Genomic DNA, 17,523 nt, shown 5'->3' with positions numbered 1-17,523 from the left:
CCTGAATGAGTGGTTGAAGTCCCAGGTGGAAAAATTCTATGACGATGGAATTAATAAGCTGGTGCACCGTTATGATAAGTGTCTCAATTTGTACGGAGACTATGTTGAAAAATAGTGCGAGTTTGACTTTCAAATGTATATAATAAAAAATGTTTTCCTTCAATTGGGTTTTATTTATTCCAAAACGTAAGTTACTTTCTGGTTAGCTCACGTATTTTGTCGCACACTCCACACAGCCACCATGGTTAATGAATTTCCATTACTCCAATGAACAAATGATAAATGGCTACAGCAATGATATCTCCAAATTGTAATGAGTAGAGTGTATATGTTCCTGTATATTTTTGCATTATGTTTTAAATCACATGACCCCTACCACATGAGTAAGTTTAACTGCATTTTTCCATTAATGATGTATGTATATTCATGTCATGAAAAAATTTACTCATAATTAGGGCTGAGCCAATACCGGTATCAATACCCAATACCATCTGATCTTGAGTGGCAAGAAGAATAGCCAAGGGAAACAACTCATTTGTCAAGATTTGTCCTTTTCAAAGGTTTGTTCACCCTTCCTTGTGACTCGGGGGTCCAACACAGGAAGTTCCATGTAGATTTCCTGGAAAGCAGATGACAAGTTCCAAGGCAGGACTAAAATGCTGCACCCAAACGTGACGTTGAAGGCATGTAACTGCATAGTGGTCAATGCTATGTGGAAATAAAAGAAACAATTCATTGCCAATTCTTGCTCTCAAACTCACGGGGTAAGAATGTGGACGTTTTCAAAACCACCACAATTATCATGTTGAGCTGATTGAAGTTCTTGGAAAGGAGATGAATATCACTGTGGAGAGGAAGGATTATGGACTTCAACTCTTCTGTGTAAGTCATTGGTGATTGCTGGCCGATACCAATACTGCAGAGACTTGTTTTTGTTGCAAATGACTGAGAATAATGGACAGCAGGGCATAAACAGACCCGGCCAAATGACCATTATTATATATATATATATATATATCTGTATTTGCATATATTTATACGTTGTTTTCCTCCCTCTCCAGGTTAACCCAAAAGACAAGAATGGTGTTTACATGAAATTGAAGCAGGGACACTTATTATAATCCACCCATTTTGAGGTGTAACTGCAACACTTTAAAAAGGCTTACAACATTTCAAAAACTTCTGCTTCTCTTTTTTGCATCCTCTGGGTCTAGAAAGAAGTTCACATAAAATGTCACAGTACATTTTAAAGTGCTATAATGTTTCAAAGAATGAACACATACCAGACATACGCAGGCAACATTTTGAACCTGCACGTTGTGGAATTGGCTTGTAGCCTAATCTGTACTGAACAAAAGAAGGCATAATATGTAACTCTAGCTTTTGTAGTTTCAGAGATATAAAATATTATTTAAAACCTTGTGGAATTTAAATTTTCCACTGAAATTTTCTATGATCCACACTACCATGTCACAGCCAGCGCTTAAGAGTTAATACGCAGATTTTTCACTGCAATTTCCAGGTTTTTCAATCTTGTGCCTTACGTTTCACGTCGACATAGGATCCACTCTAATATTATCTACCATCTATTATCTTCCCCAAATGCTTTTTCTGTTAACCATTTCTTCCAGTACGTCTTTTAGCAGGAAGTTTCTTCTTATTTCACCAGCTCTTTTCAACACAGATATACTCCTTACTTTGCCCATTTTACATGCTCTCTTCTTCACCATACCTAGTTGCTTTTCCTCACCTCATAGCATCAGGTTTCTGCATGAAACACTTCAGCAGTCTCTTCCTTTGCTGTTTGTCCAAAGGTCCACAAAACACACTACAGTCAACTCTCGATTCAACGACCTTTCACAGTTCCCGGGAAAAGGGTCGTTATTTCGAAGGGGTCGTTATTGGAATTTGCACCAATTTGCAGCTTAAAGGGAGCTCAAACGGACACAAAGATGCCTAGGAGATGGTAACACCATTTATCCTGGTAGTTATACAACCTGTTATGCACAGGATGCGTGTTGTGAGAAGGAAAATAGAACATAAAAAAGTTTTCACAAAAGAGAATTTAAAATAATGTTACTTTATTTCAATTGTGCACAGTCGTTGCTTTTCCAGGAAATTCTTACAATTCTAGTTCATGAGAAACCCGTTTGCACTGAGACCAATGGAAAGGAAAACAATCTCTCGCTTATTGCAAGCGAAACTCGAAGAATCTTGACACCAGTCAGACTGGTGCCAGCAAAAGTCGGGAGATAATCGGGCAGAATGAATGTTGGATTTTACACGGGTTTACTGGAGCATTGTCTGTTACAAGATTAACTGGTAAGATTAGATCTCTCGGGAGAAACAACACAACCTCTCTAGGTAGGCTACCAGACAAAAAAAATAAAGGCAGGGATGTAATTTTCATTCTGGTTCGGCTGTGTAAAATACATCGTAAAAAAAAGTCACTTTTCTTTGCTTCAACCAACTTCATTCACCCTCCTTCCCCATTCAAGGGAGCAGTCCAAACTCCTTCCTTGACTTGCATTGTAATCCAGCGTGAAAAAGGAAATGCGCAACTTGCGATCTGTTTTCACCCAATGCGTATTCTAAGACAAGTCATTAAACAGCGTGGCAGTCGATAATCATTCGGGTTTGGAATTGAATTTCACTTTAAACTGTAGTCTCGATTAGCCCATCAGCATAAAATGAACTGAAAACAAGCTTTATGAAACTGCACATTTTCACATATCAAAATGGTAGATCGTTATTTACTCGACGATTTCATGTTGGATTTAGGAATATTCTCGATGTCAAACACCCACCCTTCCAAACATTTTCCCCTTGAATAATGTATTTTTAATCAGTCTCAGCGACCATTCCTACATTGAACACACTTTTTTTTTCCTCCACATGAATGGTTCTGAAGAAAAGCGGATGCAAATTAAATTTACAGATTTGCTTATCAGAAGGTGCACAACATGAAGTTATTTTAACTCTTGTTTTCCTTTCTGGAGATCAAATTTCGTTATCCTCAAATCAAAACAGCTTTGCGAGAAACAATAACTCTTGCCTTCGCGCTGGATGAGTCATCGCTGTTATCGGCAAGCAAAAGCTTTCCAGACGCTAGACAAAACACTGGCGCCAGCTGCATCGTAAAAACAAAGAGACCGGCTGGAAGTTCGAGCAACAGGTGGCAGCAACAGGTGGCGGAAGAGAAAAGTCCCAGCATTTTAAAGATAACGCAACTGTCGAACACGAAACTTTTAACAGCAGTGTAAAGAAGAAAGAAATGACCCTTGCTTTACATTTTACCATGCAACAGACAATAATACGGGCAATATTTCCTATGCAGATGACAGCATTAAAAAATAATAATAATAAATAAATAAATAAAAAAAACTGAAATCTGCAATTATCAACATTGCCGTGCACACCAGTGGCGGAGAATGAGCTGGGGAAAGGGTAGAGGGCCACTTTTTTTTTACTTGTTCTATGGTTTTTGTTCGTTTTCAAGAATATAACCAGAACTGGTTTCCCCATTTTAGACGTCAAAGGAAAGGAAGAGGGGTGGTTCCTTTTCCACCCTCGCCTGTAATCAGCCCGCATCAGCAATAAAATCCTCGCTGAAACAATCCGCATCGCCCCCCCCCCCCCCCCAACGTTTGCTGATAGGAAAAGAGGGAGAAGTCAGTCGTTTAACGGAACACTTTTTTGGCAGATATTACGACATTGACACAATTAGGAAAACGTATGAAGTGGGAAACGGGAGTTATGATGCACGTAAGATCGAAGTAAACTTTTGTGCAAACCTGGATGACAACGCATTAAGCAGGTTGATGATCTTTAGTTCACCTATGTGGTTTTGATTATCTCTAACAGTTTCGCTTTTTTATGAAGTGTTGCAGGGAACAAAGAACACGTTTTGAATGAAAGCGGTTACCTGAAGTTGTCGGCTACAAGGCCAAAAGTTGCTCACTCACGGGAACCTGCTGAACTCTAGGTCAGAGCTGGACAGATGGGCCAGACTTCCAGGCGCCACGCATCTGTATTTTCGAACATTCCTGCGATCGTATCTCTCAAGGTGGTGTATTTATCGATGAAAGAGCTTGACCTGCCATACACATTGGCAAAGACTGCAAGTCCAGCAGTCATTTCGGGCTGCTCCCACCCTCCCCCGCGAGTTTTCAGCAGCTCTTAGGACAATGAAACAAGTCAAGTCGATTTAAAATAACATCCAAGCACATTCGATCTTCTCTTCTCGCGTATCCAAGAGCAAGCGTGGCAAAACAAGACTGGCGCGTTGGTTAGCGGCAGTCGGGTGCGGGGTAACATTGGTGCACTTGAGGGAGGGGAGGGCAGAGGTCAAGTGCTCAAGCATGGTGTGGTGGTGTCTATTTTTAGTTCAGACCTAACTGTGAGCGGTAGAGCGCTCGTAAAGGGAATGAGTGGAGGAAAAAACAATGCATTTTTCGGCCGATTTCCTTCAATTTTTCAACTTTTTTTTCCAAATTTTTCTATTTTTTCTAAATTTTTCACGGTTCCCGGGAAAAGGGTCGTTACTTCGAGAGGGTCGTTATACCCGGGGTCGTAGAATCGAGAGTTGACTGTACTTCTTTTATTAAAGACTTATCTTGCATCCTCAGTTTGTCTTCCTAAGTGTAGCTCATGTCAGTGAATATGATATATTGCAAGTACCTGAAACTGTGAACTGGTTCAATGCTTTGGACATGAATTCTCATGTTAATTTTCCTTGGTTTCTTCCCAATAACCCTCTGTCACGTTCACGTTTATTTTCATTCTAAACTGGTCATAGTGGGCATTTAAGTCTTCTAACATACAATTCACTGTCCTTTCGTCTTCTGCTATTAAGGCCATGTCATCTGTAAATCTTAGACATGCTTTTCTTCCTCCAATTATTACCCCTCCCTTAATCTGCAAACAGTTTCTTACTAATTCATCTAAGTAGATGTTGAATAATGCAGGTGATAGGCAGCATTCTTGTTGTACTCCTTTCCCAATTTCACTTCTGAAATTTTTATCCAACTCGCATTTTAACTCACTGTTCATGTTCTAATTGCTTAATATTCTCAGTTCTTTCAAATCTACACCAATTCCTATCAGTATTGCCCAATTCAATATTAAATGCTTTTTCCAAATCCATGAATATTTCTTTTTTCTCTCTCTTAAGTACCTTTTGTAAATTGTCTGCAGTTATCCAACTAAATCTCTTGTTCCTTCCTGAAACCAAACTGTTCTTCTCCTAACTCTCCATCAACCATAGTGTATGAGCACTCACAGGATAATTTTTGCTGAGTGTGGTATCAGGCTGTAAAAAGTAAAAGTAAAGTGCTCCCCTGTACTTAGCACCACGCCATGAAGGCGTATAGGGGGTGTGGGGGTAACGCCCCACACTTTCTTGATCCGGTATCAGGCTGATTGTTCTGTATTCAGTACATTACCTGGAGTTACTTTCTTTCTGTAGAGGAACTAGAACACACATTGTGAAGTCTTCTGGCCAATAGCCTTTCTCATAGATTTCATTACACAAGCATAAGATCTCCTTCTTCCCCTCAAACTGGCACTATCCATCATAAAATCAACATTACTGCACACCTTTGCTGCAAGGGTATGTAAAATGTATTTGAAAACTTATCTATTTCTCTTAATCCTGTTCATGCAGAATTTGGGCATAACTCCTGGTGCCAAAAAATCATTCATAATTCCCAGCCAATGGATTTGGCTTGAGTTTTATAAGTTCATTGTGTCAACCCAACCACGTAAGAACCATAAGTAAGAATCATACACAACTGAAACTTCAGCCAATACGAAATTGTTGCTTCACAGTGTTGTTTCATAAGAGTTTTAAAACAAAACTTTCCTGATAGGAACCAGACACCAGAGAGCCCACAAAATGGATGTAATGTTATCATATGCAATGTGTGTGTGACTAATTTATCCTAGTGCTTGTTGACAAGTTGAACTTCAAGTTTCCTGTTTACTAGAACAGCCAAAGCATCACTTCCTTTGATCAGAAGTGTAGTCAATTAGCAACGCTGATAAAGATTATTCAAGTGTCATATTGCAACCAAGTGCAGTGACAATGCTATGATTAAATCATGAACTTCCTCCTACACACCAATTCCTTCGAAAAACCAAACCCATCATCCTAAACAAGAGTAAAAGTAACGAGACCTTTATGGCAAATGAGAATCCTGTGTTTTACAGTGGTTCCGACCAAAGAATGGACTTGGAAATTCTATTTTTATCTTTTCTGTCGAAAGCAAGGGAGGGTCACATGAACCACTGAACCAATTGGCTTTGTCCAGCTGCTGTAGCGAGGGGGAAGTGAGCATGTTGACATGAAGAGGTGTCATGTACGACTGGACAAAAATCAGGTGTGTAGCAACCGGTAGTAACACCGCTTTTCCCACCTTGAACTGCAGGCAGAAAGTCTGGGTTTCCTCAAGTCCGTTCTTTGGCTGGGTAGACTTTAAGTGAATTACGTATTCAGAGAATTCTATGCAATCCAAAATATTCGTATGTGTATTAACTCACATATTTCATAATCACAAAATGTATAAAAACCCTTTTTCCCTCCCTTACAATAGTGCAGTGTAAAACACCTACTCATCCTCACCAGTGCAATTAGACAAAAGTGGGAGAAAAGCAACGTAAAATATCAAAATCAATCAGTATTTCAGGTTTAGTCATTTAACGTTAAGATGTGTTATGCACACTAGTGCACAAAGCTCTATCAAACTAAAAGGCATAGTATACAACAAACTTATATTTGTTTAGAGAAGCCATAACTTACACCACGTGCCATCATTTCACTAAGTAATAAAGACCAGTTTTGGCATGTACTTACTTTGTTCTCTAGCTTTCACCACATCATGTGGCTTACTCAGGAGAAAGGACAAGAATAGTCAAGATTTAAGACATGGGAAGGTAAGTTAAGGTTAAAAAGATATAAAGATGATAAAAAGATAAAAGACAGCAGTGCCCTATCACTCCTTCATACTCCATCTCTGGCTGGCAACTGACTCACAAATTTACCTTCCCATGACTTAAATCTTGACTATTTGTGTCCTATCTCCAGAGGAAGCCACATGATGTTGTGAAAACAAGAGAACAAAGTAAGTTGTGACGATATCACCTCTTTTGGTGATATCTTCGTCACGTCCATGTGGCATCTTGTACTTGTTTGAACTGATGTAGAAGCGCTCATTACGGACGTCAGGGAAGAACCTGGATTGTAACTCTGCAGCGGTACCTAGGGAGCTTCGCGAGACATAATGCACGGTAGGCAGACAGTGGGTGAGGAAGAGTTAGCGGAAGTACCACGGTTCGCACAGCAGCAAACACCTCCGTCTTTCTTTTTGGTCGAGTGTGCCAAGTTGATTTCTTTGGCATCATCGAAGTGGACGGAAGAATGTGGAAGATTTGAGAGGAAATGCCCGGTCCTTGCCCAAGAGTACAGTATCAGGATTACGGTGTGGTTTGTGATATGGAGTTCCCTGGTAAGAATCCATGAGTGTTGCAGCACCCCATAGACGGTTGTCCTTGGGTCACCTACAGACGATTGACAGCAGCCCCCTGTTTTGTCAAAGAGAAGACTTCACCCATTTTGTGTGAAGGCAGTTTCACTTAGATCGAAGATCGACCCTCGACTGCCCCTTATTCCAGAGATGCTAGCGAAGTGAATCGATGCCCATTTGATCTTCTGGACATTCGGGAGAGATTTGTGACACAGCGCAGGTTTTTGATTGAAGTGCACCCCATGAGTATTTGGATGTTCCCCGAGACCCAAGAGTAATGAGGACGAGCCCCTAGTCGTCAAGAGACCAGTTGCTGCAAAATTCCTGCCCCGTTAAGAGACAGTCTACAAGCCAGAGTGATAGACATACAACGAGAGTGGTGGATCCAAAACGAAGTTGTGTTCAACAGGTATCTATCTCACTTGAACCAGTGCAGTTGATTGATTTTGGTGGGACTGTAAAATGAGGGAGATGCCCCAGTGAACTGTTGATTGAGAGATTTATAATAATAACTGTGGGGAAAGATATGTGTTTGGCCCCCTTTGCATTTAATTGAAGTCAATGGGATATTAGTTTAAATTGGTGAATACTTCCGTTAAATCAGGGGCGGTTGTTTGATGGGCCCTTTGTATGTTTCTGGACACGTGACCTGTAACTCAAAGAGAAGTACTGTTGCAAAAGTGTGTTTAGGTTATTGGGAGAATGTAGTTCATGCGAGTGTGTTGGAGAGATGTTACGTAATGAATCAGTTTTATTATACCGTTAACTGTGGAACTTGATTGTTATAAAAGGGGAGGGACAGAGTTGATGTTAATGAATGTGCCTGGGATTAATGGGAGTTGTTACTTGTTTAAATGGTATTGCAAAAATGAGGATATTAATATTGTTGTTAAGAGAAATTGGACACGCTGTGTATCATTTGACTTCTTATGAGGATAAGACCCTTGAGAGTTGTATAAGTAAAATAAAAAGGTCCAGCTAATTGTAAGATTGTTCTCTTCTGGACTTCACTCACCTACAAGAGACTGACTATTCATTTGAATTAAAGGGAGTAGAGCAGGTTTGGGGACTTCTGCGTGAATTGAGCGGTCACTCTGCATTCATTAGTTATAAGTAATTGGTGTGTGTAAATCCGAGTACCCCTCATGGGCAAGAAAACCAAACCTTCAATTTTGAGTCCGTTTATGGTGGTATTATTCAGTATCAACCTTGATTTGAAATTGCAGGTAACATCATAAACTGGGCCAGCACTACTGTCTTGATAAGAGTCAAATATAGGGACAAAGTGCATGCCAAAACTGGTCTTTATTACTTATATATGTTTGTTTACATTATAATGATGTTTTACTATTCTAGATCCCAAGTAAGGTGTAGGGAAGATAGGATTTATAGGGTCAACGTGTAAATGTAGAATTACTGTACTATTGTGTACTTGTTTGATATTCACAACATAAATGTATTACTTAGAGTGAGTATATGTACTATTAACTATGTATTAGGTATTCAGAAAGATAACATTTGTTAATGTGGCATGTAAGGTCATTATTTCCAAAAATTCTGCTTTTGATATGTGCCTCTGTGGTTAGATGTACAGTTAGCTTCTAGCACTTATGCTAGACGGTGGTTACCCCCATTCAATATCTAAAGGTAGAGGTGTTGATAAAAGTGAACAGTCCAATAACTTGGGAGTTCTATGTTTGGGTGGAATAGTGGCTGTTGATCCTCAAGTAGCCTGGTAAATCAAGACAAGTTACGATTCAAAAGAAGCCTCCTAATAAAATGAAAGGATAATGAGAGTAGAAAACCTGTCATTTCTTCTACTGTAAAAACACCTCAAATTATATGCAAACAAAACCCTCAATGACACTTACATTACGCCTGCTTGATAACTTGATATTCCACATCAATCCACAATCTCTGGATTCCAATCGTTGATGTGTCTGCCGTTCCTTTACACCTTCGAATCTTGTAATCAATTTCTCAGGAATCTTTGGAAATGCATGAGTAACATTCATTATAAGTAATGTGTGGGGCACACTTTCTGGTTTGTAAGACTTGTATCTGCTGTAGAAAAGAAAGAAGAAGAAAAAACATTTTATTTCACTCAGGTTCTTTTTCAATAACAATCATTCCTGAATACTGAATATTCACTATCCTCATTGAAAAAAAATATAAAATTGCTCTTCACTTTTGGAAAATCATTATTCATAATCAATGTGCATTTAACCTGTGGTTATTATTATTAATTTTTTAACTTAACGTTTCAGATACAGTACTGAATGGCCAATGGCCATTTTACACTGAAACTGTAATAGCCCAAAAACAACAACAAAACCAAATCAAGATGGCACGGAAAATTTCCCAATGTAGAAGGGAGAACTTTGTAGTGAGATTGATAAGAAGTCTTATGTTGTGGGATGGTTTCGTGAGTACTTATAGAATACATTGATTAGTTAGAAATTCAGTTTTAATTTTACTATTGATGACGGTCTGTTAAGGAAATCATTCATGTAAAGAAGGAACAAAAGTGGTCCTCAGATGCTTTGTGGAGGGGGAAGGGGACACCAGACAAAACAGGGAGAAAGCTCGAAGAGATTGTAACGACCCTGCGTGTCACCATTTACTAATAGACCCTGCGTGGCCATCACTAACATATTATTAGACCCTGCATGGTCACAATATTCCGATTAAATTAACATGTCAGTTGAAAGAGTTGAGCAGGATGTACCTGCGAGGCATAGACCTTTAGTTTTTAATTTAACTTGTTCTGTAAACGTTATTAATTATTGTAATTTACACTGCTAAATCCATTGTTTAGTATTGCAGAGTCCTGCGTGACTCATTATTAATTGTATTGTCTTAAAGCACAAAGATTTTGTTATGGTAACACGTGCATCTAGTGATTTTTCCACTAGTGATTTCTCAATATCAAACCATGATAATTCTCGGTACGGAGTTTGCAACATGTAAACAAAAAGTGAGTTGGCAACGCATACTCTTATTAGAATTTTCGCTGCCCATGCCACCGCAAGTATAAAGCCAGCGCTGCGAGACAGGGAGCTCAGTTGGCTCCCTGATGTCAACTGGCAAACATACAGGGTAAACCGGCCTCTCAGCCATCCCAGAAGGAAGGAGGAAGAAGAAAGAAGAAAGAAGAAGAAGAAGAAGAAGAAGAGCCTAACAGCAACCTACCTACCTGACCCGATCGCTTCAGCTGATAGGTGCTCAGGTTCTTCCTGCCCGGCTTGTCTGGGAGTACCAGGACCTTCCTTCTTAACCTGCTGTCCCTGTATAGGAGACACCGGTTGGCTTTCCAATTCCCAGCTAAAGCTGGGGGTGTCGCGGTATCCTTTGATCCCTTTACCTAGCACCCACTCGTCGGGGGTGCAGATTGGCTACGGCCAGTTCCCAGCTGGGGTTGGGGGTACCACGTGCTTCCTACTTTCTCTTACAGAGGAGCCCGTGACTTCAACAGCGGCCAACACACTAAATAAAATTAGGTCCTTATACTCCCCATGGTGCCTCACTGCGAGGAATAAATTGAATGATCCCTACCCCCTTTTATCTCTTCGAGACCAGAAGTAGTGCAGGTAAATGCACGTGTGAGGTAAAGGTAAATGCACGTAAGTGGTAAAGGTAAAAGACACGTGTGCGAACAGACATTCTTATGTTGTGTTTATCATAAACAAATTATATACACTGTTGTGTTTATCATAAACAAATTATATAAACTGGTGTAAGCTTTCCTTATCCCAGTAAGCCCTGAGATATTTATAGGAGTCTATGTTCAACTACTGGTATGAAGTTAGCACATATGGGTAGACTTTTGCCGTCCTCCTAATTATAGTATGTAGAGTGTTGAGTGCAGCCTGCATTGCTGTGCTGCTGTGTTGTGAACGTTGCAAGGTACCAGAAAGGATACCTTGCTCTCATGCACGAACATAGTGTTCTAGCAAAGATAGAGAAATTTACCAAAAATATTAAAGTTACAGTTAAATTTGCTGAAGGATTTTGATGTGCCCAAATATATAACGTCAAGCTGGGAATTACTTAAAATACAAATAAAAAGAGTGTGAGAAAGTAATATTGATAGTTTGGTCAAGCAAAAGCTGCCAGAAAGAAAACCATGCTAAGCAGTATTTATATGAGGTGGTGCAAACTTTAACAACCTGTCTTTGATAATTTTCTCACAGACAATGGAGAGAGGTAACAAAATATTTGACAGAACCTGCCTCCAGATTTATAGATTGGTACAATATTCGCACATTGGAACAGTTCAGGAAACACTTATTTTAAGTAAGAAGCACAGAGGTTGAGCCAAGGAGTCGGCAGTTTTGCGAAGGAAACTTTTGGGAATCATCAAGGCCTAAGGAGCAGTACAGTGGCCAAAAGGTGAGGAGATATTCTTACTTCTTCAGGAGAGGTTTTAATTAAAGACAGCATGTGTGAACTAACAGATTTTATATGAGGAAGAGGTTCAGACACTGACTCAAGAAGAAATTTTCATGAAAAAACATATTGAAAAGTTGTGCTCTCTCAACTATTTTTCCTTCAGCGTACTATATTTTTCAGAGCATAAGACACACGCTTAATCTTAGGATGAAAATATATCACACTATATTCTCAAGTATCTTACCAGCACATTTTACCATTATTTTATCAGTGGCAGTTGCCAGAAATATTTCTCTACTTCCCAATTACTGTGCTCTTTTTAATAATGCACAACTTGTAATTTAAATGTGACACTGCAGGAGAATCTATTCTGTAAAGGTGGCATTGTATAGGAATTTACTCTAGAAATAAAAGGTTGATCACTGAATATCACTTTAAACTGTTGACTGCCATACACCTTTATGGTACACCCACTACTTACAACCGAACACAAAAAGTGAACTGAGGATGCAAGAAGCAGCTTTCCCTGCCTACAACATTCCTTAAAGGGAATTTACCCTAGTAGCCTAGGGTATTAACTGACCTTCGGCAGACAAGATGCAATTACATTTAGACAGAAAAAAGTGCATCTTATCTGAAAAAATACAATATTTTTAGAATTAAGGTCGTCTGCATGCCATATGTCGTTGTAAACATTGTGCCAGTTAAAATTATTAGCCAACAATGAAAAACTATAAAAATACCTACCAGAGTAGTGACGTAAGATATTTAGGATTCTCAGCCTTTGCACATTGATTAAGAAGCCTGGTCACTCTCCATTTACTCACATCATCTTGTCTAGTAAGCAAATATAATAAATGACAAGCATATGGTGCCTGGAGAGAGAAATAATACAGATAATCATCTTAGGCCAAAATAATACAGCTATACACATCATTGTACTTAGCACCTTATTATCTTACATTTTGACCACCTTATTAGCTAGTGCTACTATATATTACCTTTATGCTGCTCCAATGGGTTTTGGATTTGAGTCTAAACAGGGCATAATTGTTCTACCTTTCTATTTCAAGTTATTTTATGTTGCTATCTACCTCTTGTAACAGTGGTGATGAGAAAGAATAATGAACAGATGAAATAGGTGATGGAACAAATGCAATGCCTTGATCAGTGATAGCTGTTGATTAGGTTTATTTAATATAATTTTCCTGCCACTTTTTATTAATTGCGACAATGGGGATAAATAATGGTGATAAGATGAGATGTATGAAGGAGTAATAACAAACATATGTGAATGACACCACACACACACCTCCACATTCATTGCCTTCAGATGTCACCCCTTGACCAGTGCTTGGACCTGGGAACTCTGGTCTCATAGCATGGAGGCTAGCATGTAATTCTTTCTTCTAATATTATCTAATCATCAGCGGCGAAGATATAGTACAAGCAATGAAAGCAAGCACTGCTTGCACTACTAAAATATTATTTAATGTACTTAATGTTTTAGCCTTATTTAGTTTCCATCGCAATCGATTTCACAAGATTTTACAGCCTCAAACTCCTCTGCTTGCGGCCGCCGACATGGGGAACCTATGCATCCAAAGGATCATATGGCGAAGCCTGAAATCTTGTTGGGGGAACGGGCCTCAACCCTCACAGAAAAGCTGAGCTTCTTAGTGCTTCTCGGAAAGCAGAAGGAAACATTGCCAGCAGACGAATAACCACTGTGTGTCTTCATAAGCACATAAAGAAGATCACAAGGATACTGATAATTAATAATCATAAAATAACTGAAAGAGGCCATTATCATTACTCTATATTCCATGTAGGTCACTTAAATTACAAATTATTTTGTATTTCGCAAATTTTGAAAAGGGTCCAAAATTTGACATTGGGGTTGAGGCAAAGGTGGAAAGAGCGAACTCTTGTGTTCCGGGAAGAGGAATGTTTGCACCCTGCATCCAGCTTGAATTACGTCACCAGTGTTGAGAGCTACAGCGTTGGCAACTGTCAATTTATTAACACGGTAATTCAAGTGAAATTCAATAAATTGATGGTTTTGAAAAGAAATTGGAGTGGAAAAAAGTATCTGAAAAAGGGACTATCTTCCGATATTTGTATACATTAGGGATGGCCAAACAGATCCGGATCCGAAAATTCCAGAATCTGATCCAGATCTGGATCCAAAAGTTCCGGATCTGGATCCTGATCTGAAAGTTCCGGATCTGGATCCAAGAGTTTTGTATCTCAATCTCCTTATAATATTACCACACCTTAAAAGGTATTATGATCTTCGATTACAAAGAAATTTTTCATTAGTTAGTCCTACAGGATTTTTTTTCAAGTGTTATTTCTAAAATCCTTTGCTACGCATCGTCTAACACACTCGTGCACAAAAATTATCTTACGTTGTTTAACATAAAATGTCAGAGGTGATTTTGTAAATGTCATTGAAACGAATATGTATTCATTTGAATGTATTGGAAGTGGAAAAACACATAAATGTGAGACATTCCATTCCAGGATGAAACCTTTAACACATTTAACAAGATAGAAATGTTATACAAAAATTATACAATTGTTCTACAGTTACAGTTTTAAAAATTAAAATAAAACATTATAATGTATGCAGTGTTACATAATTACAAAGTGTAAAACTAACAAGGGAGGTTATCTAAGTGTTCCCCTCCGATTTCCATGAAACTTGGCAGGTGTATAGAGGGGCCCAAAGGAAGAAATACGTGTTTTTTGTTTCGGCTAAAAAACAGTTTTAGGGGCAAACCCTCCCTCAAATGTCAAAATGAGGACAAATTGAAGTGGTCATTTGACCCCTGTTTCTCCCTCCGATTTCCATGAAACTTGGCAGGTGTATAGAGGGGCCAAAAGGAAGAAATAAGTGTTTTTTTTGTTTCGGCTAAAAAACGGTTTTAGGGAGCAAAACCTGCCTCAAATGTCAAGATGACGACAAATTGACATGGGGATCTGACCCGTGTCCCCCTCCGATTTCCATGAAATTTGGCAGGTGTATAGAGGGGCCCCCGTTTCTTCCTATGCCATATTTACGTGGTTTCGGGGTATGTATATTATAACAGTTGGGCTGAAAAGTTCATAGGCTGACTCATAGATGGCGTTACTAGAATTAAATCCATGTGATTTTTACTTAGAACTAACCTTCAAAAGATACGTGTATAAATTTCACAGCTGCCGGATAATTAGTTCGTGAGATATAGCATTGTGAGTGAAGCAGCTTTTGTTATTGTGAAAAAATGGATAAATAAGAATTTGGTGTGTTAATAAAGCATTACTTTTTTGGCGAAAAAAAATACTGTTGAAGCCAAGGCTTGGCTTGATAAACATTATTCGGACTCTGCACCAGGAAAATCAACCGTTGAGAAGTGGTTTGCTAAATTTAAACGAGGCGAAATGAGCATCGAAGACGATGCACGCAGTGGACGCCCCAAAGAGGCTGTTACCGACGAAAACATCAAAAAAGTCCACAAAATAATTTTAAATGATCGTAAAGTGAAGTTGATAGAGATAGCTGAGACTTTAAAAATATCAAAGGAACGTGTTGGACATATTGTGCATGAATATTTGAACATGCGAAAGCTGTGTGCAAAATGGGTGCCACGCGTGCTCACAATCGATCAAAAGCAACAACGTTTTGATGATTCGGAGCAATGTTTAGCGATATTCAACCGTAATAAACACAAATTTTTCCGTCGATATATTACAATGGATGAAACATGGCTCCATAACTACACTCCAGAGTCCAATCGACAGTCAGCCGAGTGGACGGCACGTGATGAACCGAATCCAAAGCGTGGAAAGACGCAACAGTCAGCTGGCAAGGTTATGGCATCAGTATTCTGGGATGCGCATGGTATTATATTCATCGATTACCATAAAAAGAGCCAGACCATCAACAGCGATTATTACATAGCGTTGTTGGAGCGTTTAAAGGATGAAATCACGAAAAAACGGCCCCATTTGAAGAAGAAAAAAGTGCTGTTTCATCAAGACAATGCACCGTGTCACAAATCAATGAAAACGATGGCAAAATTATATGAATTAGACTACGAATTGCTTCCCCATCCACCATATTCTCCAGATCTGGCCCCCAGTGACTTTTTCCTGTTTGCAGACCTTAAAAGAATGCTCGCTGGAAAGAAATTTAGCACTGATGAAGAGGTAATCACCGAAACTGAGGCCTATTTTGAGGCTAAAGAGAAATCGTACTATACAAATGGCATCAAAAAATTGTATGACCGCTATAATCGTTGTATCGCCCTCAAAGGCAACTATATTGAATAATAAAATCAAATTTTGTCAAAAAAATATTTTTTACTATGTTAGCCTACGAACTTTTCAGCCCAACTGTTATATATGTATAATAGCAGGTAACAATATGTTATAAACACATTCTTACTTTCCAAAGAAGCGCTCATGTGGGATGGCCAAACGGATCCGGAACTGGCCATCCCTAATATAAATCACAATCTAAATTGTATACATTGTACACATTAAGAACAAAGAAACATTTTGTATTACTATGGCACTTTATTACATAAACATTGTATACATACTCTTTCTGTTGTAATGATTCTGATTCCACAGCGTAATTTCTATCTCCAAACTGATATATTTTCTCTCCCGTGACTGACAAAATTTAGGAAATAGGTTGGTATCACTTTCTGTTGTTTCTGAGCTTTTCAAAGTGATCTTGTTTGGATGTGTTGTAGCTGGGGAAAGAATTTGTGAGAAAGTGAGTGTTTGTTGCTGTGTTTTATCTGTTTCATTTAGCTTGAGCGAGAAAATTGTAGACATGAAAATCGTGGAAGCAAGGCAACCAACAACTGATTTACCTGACTTTAAACAATTATCACATGGAGGCTTTGTGCGACACTTAGAGAACTTTAGAATTTATTATGGAGAGTACATGTCCATGCGTGTGCTTCTTGCTATTTTTCGACGTAGTCACCATTAACCTCCAGACATTTCTGATAGCCTGGCACAAGCTTCCGTATACCCTCAGCATAAAAAATCTGCTGCCTGAGAGTGCAGCCAGTACAGAACTGATGTCTTGGATCACTTCACTGTCGTTGAAAAACTTCGATGCAAGCTGGTTTTAAAGGTGAAGAAAAAAGGAATCGCTGGGGGCAAGGTCGGGGCTGTATAGGGGATGATCCCCTGTCACTATGAGCAAACAGAGGTCATCCCCATCCTCCTCCCAGCGGGCCAAAAAATCACGTGCAGCTGTCCTTTGCTCTTTGTGAGCATGTCAGCATTTTTGGTACCCACCTCGCACACAGTTTGTGATACCCCAGGTTGTCAGTCACAATTCGATGCACTGTTTTCGCAGACACTTTTGGAAACTCTTTGGCGAGTTCAGATATTGTGAACCAGCGATTGGGACACACTTTCTCGTTAACGCGTTCCACCAGATCGTCCATCTGAACACTAGGCCTTCCGCTACGCTCATCGTCGTGGACATTTGAACGCCCTTCCCGAAACTCTCTGCACCATTGCCTGATCATCCCTTCACTCATCACTGTCGGTCCATAAATGACACACAATTCCCGATGGATGTCAGCTGCATTCTGTC

At 39.3% G+C, this 17,523-nt stretch overlaps 1 protein-coding gene across 2 annotated transcripts in view; it reads right to left on the bottom strand.

The window, feature by feature from the left end:
- Window positions 1–17,523, bottom strand: part of LOC145988396 (centromere protein I-like) — an 86,788-nt gene that overhangs the window by 46,032 nt on the left and 23,233 nt on the right. For both annotated transcript variants that reach the window (XM_083123279.1, XM_083123278.1), the window contains 2 exons: window positions 12,663–12,790; window positions 9,395–9,587 (listed from right to left, as the gene is read on the bottom strand). In XM_083123279.1, coding sequence (XP_082979405.1) covers window positions 9,395–9,587; window positions 12,663–12,790 — 321 coding nt within the window. The remainder of the gene's footprint in view (window positions 1–9,394; window positions 9,588–12,662; window positions 12,791–17,523) is intronic.

The sequence above is a fragment of the Lepisma saccharinum genome, chromosome 5, assembly GCF_977018435.1.
Source record: "Lepisma saccharinum chromosome 5, izLepSacc3.1, whole genome shotgun sequence".
In the NCBI taxonomy this organism is placed as follows: Eukaryota; Metazoa; Arthropoda; class Insecta; order Zygentoma; family Lepismatidae; genus Lepisma; species Lepisma saccharinum.
This window is presented reverse-complemented; position numbering and strand designations above follow the sequence as displayed.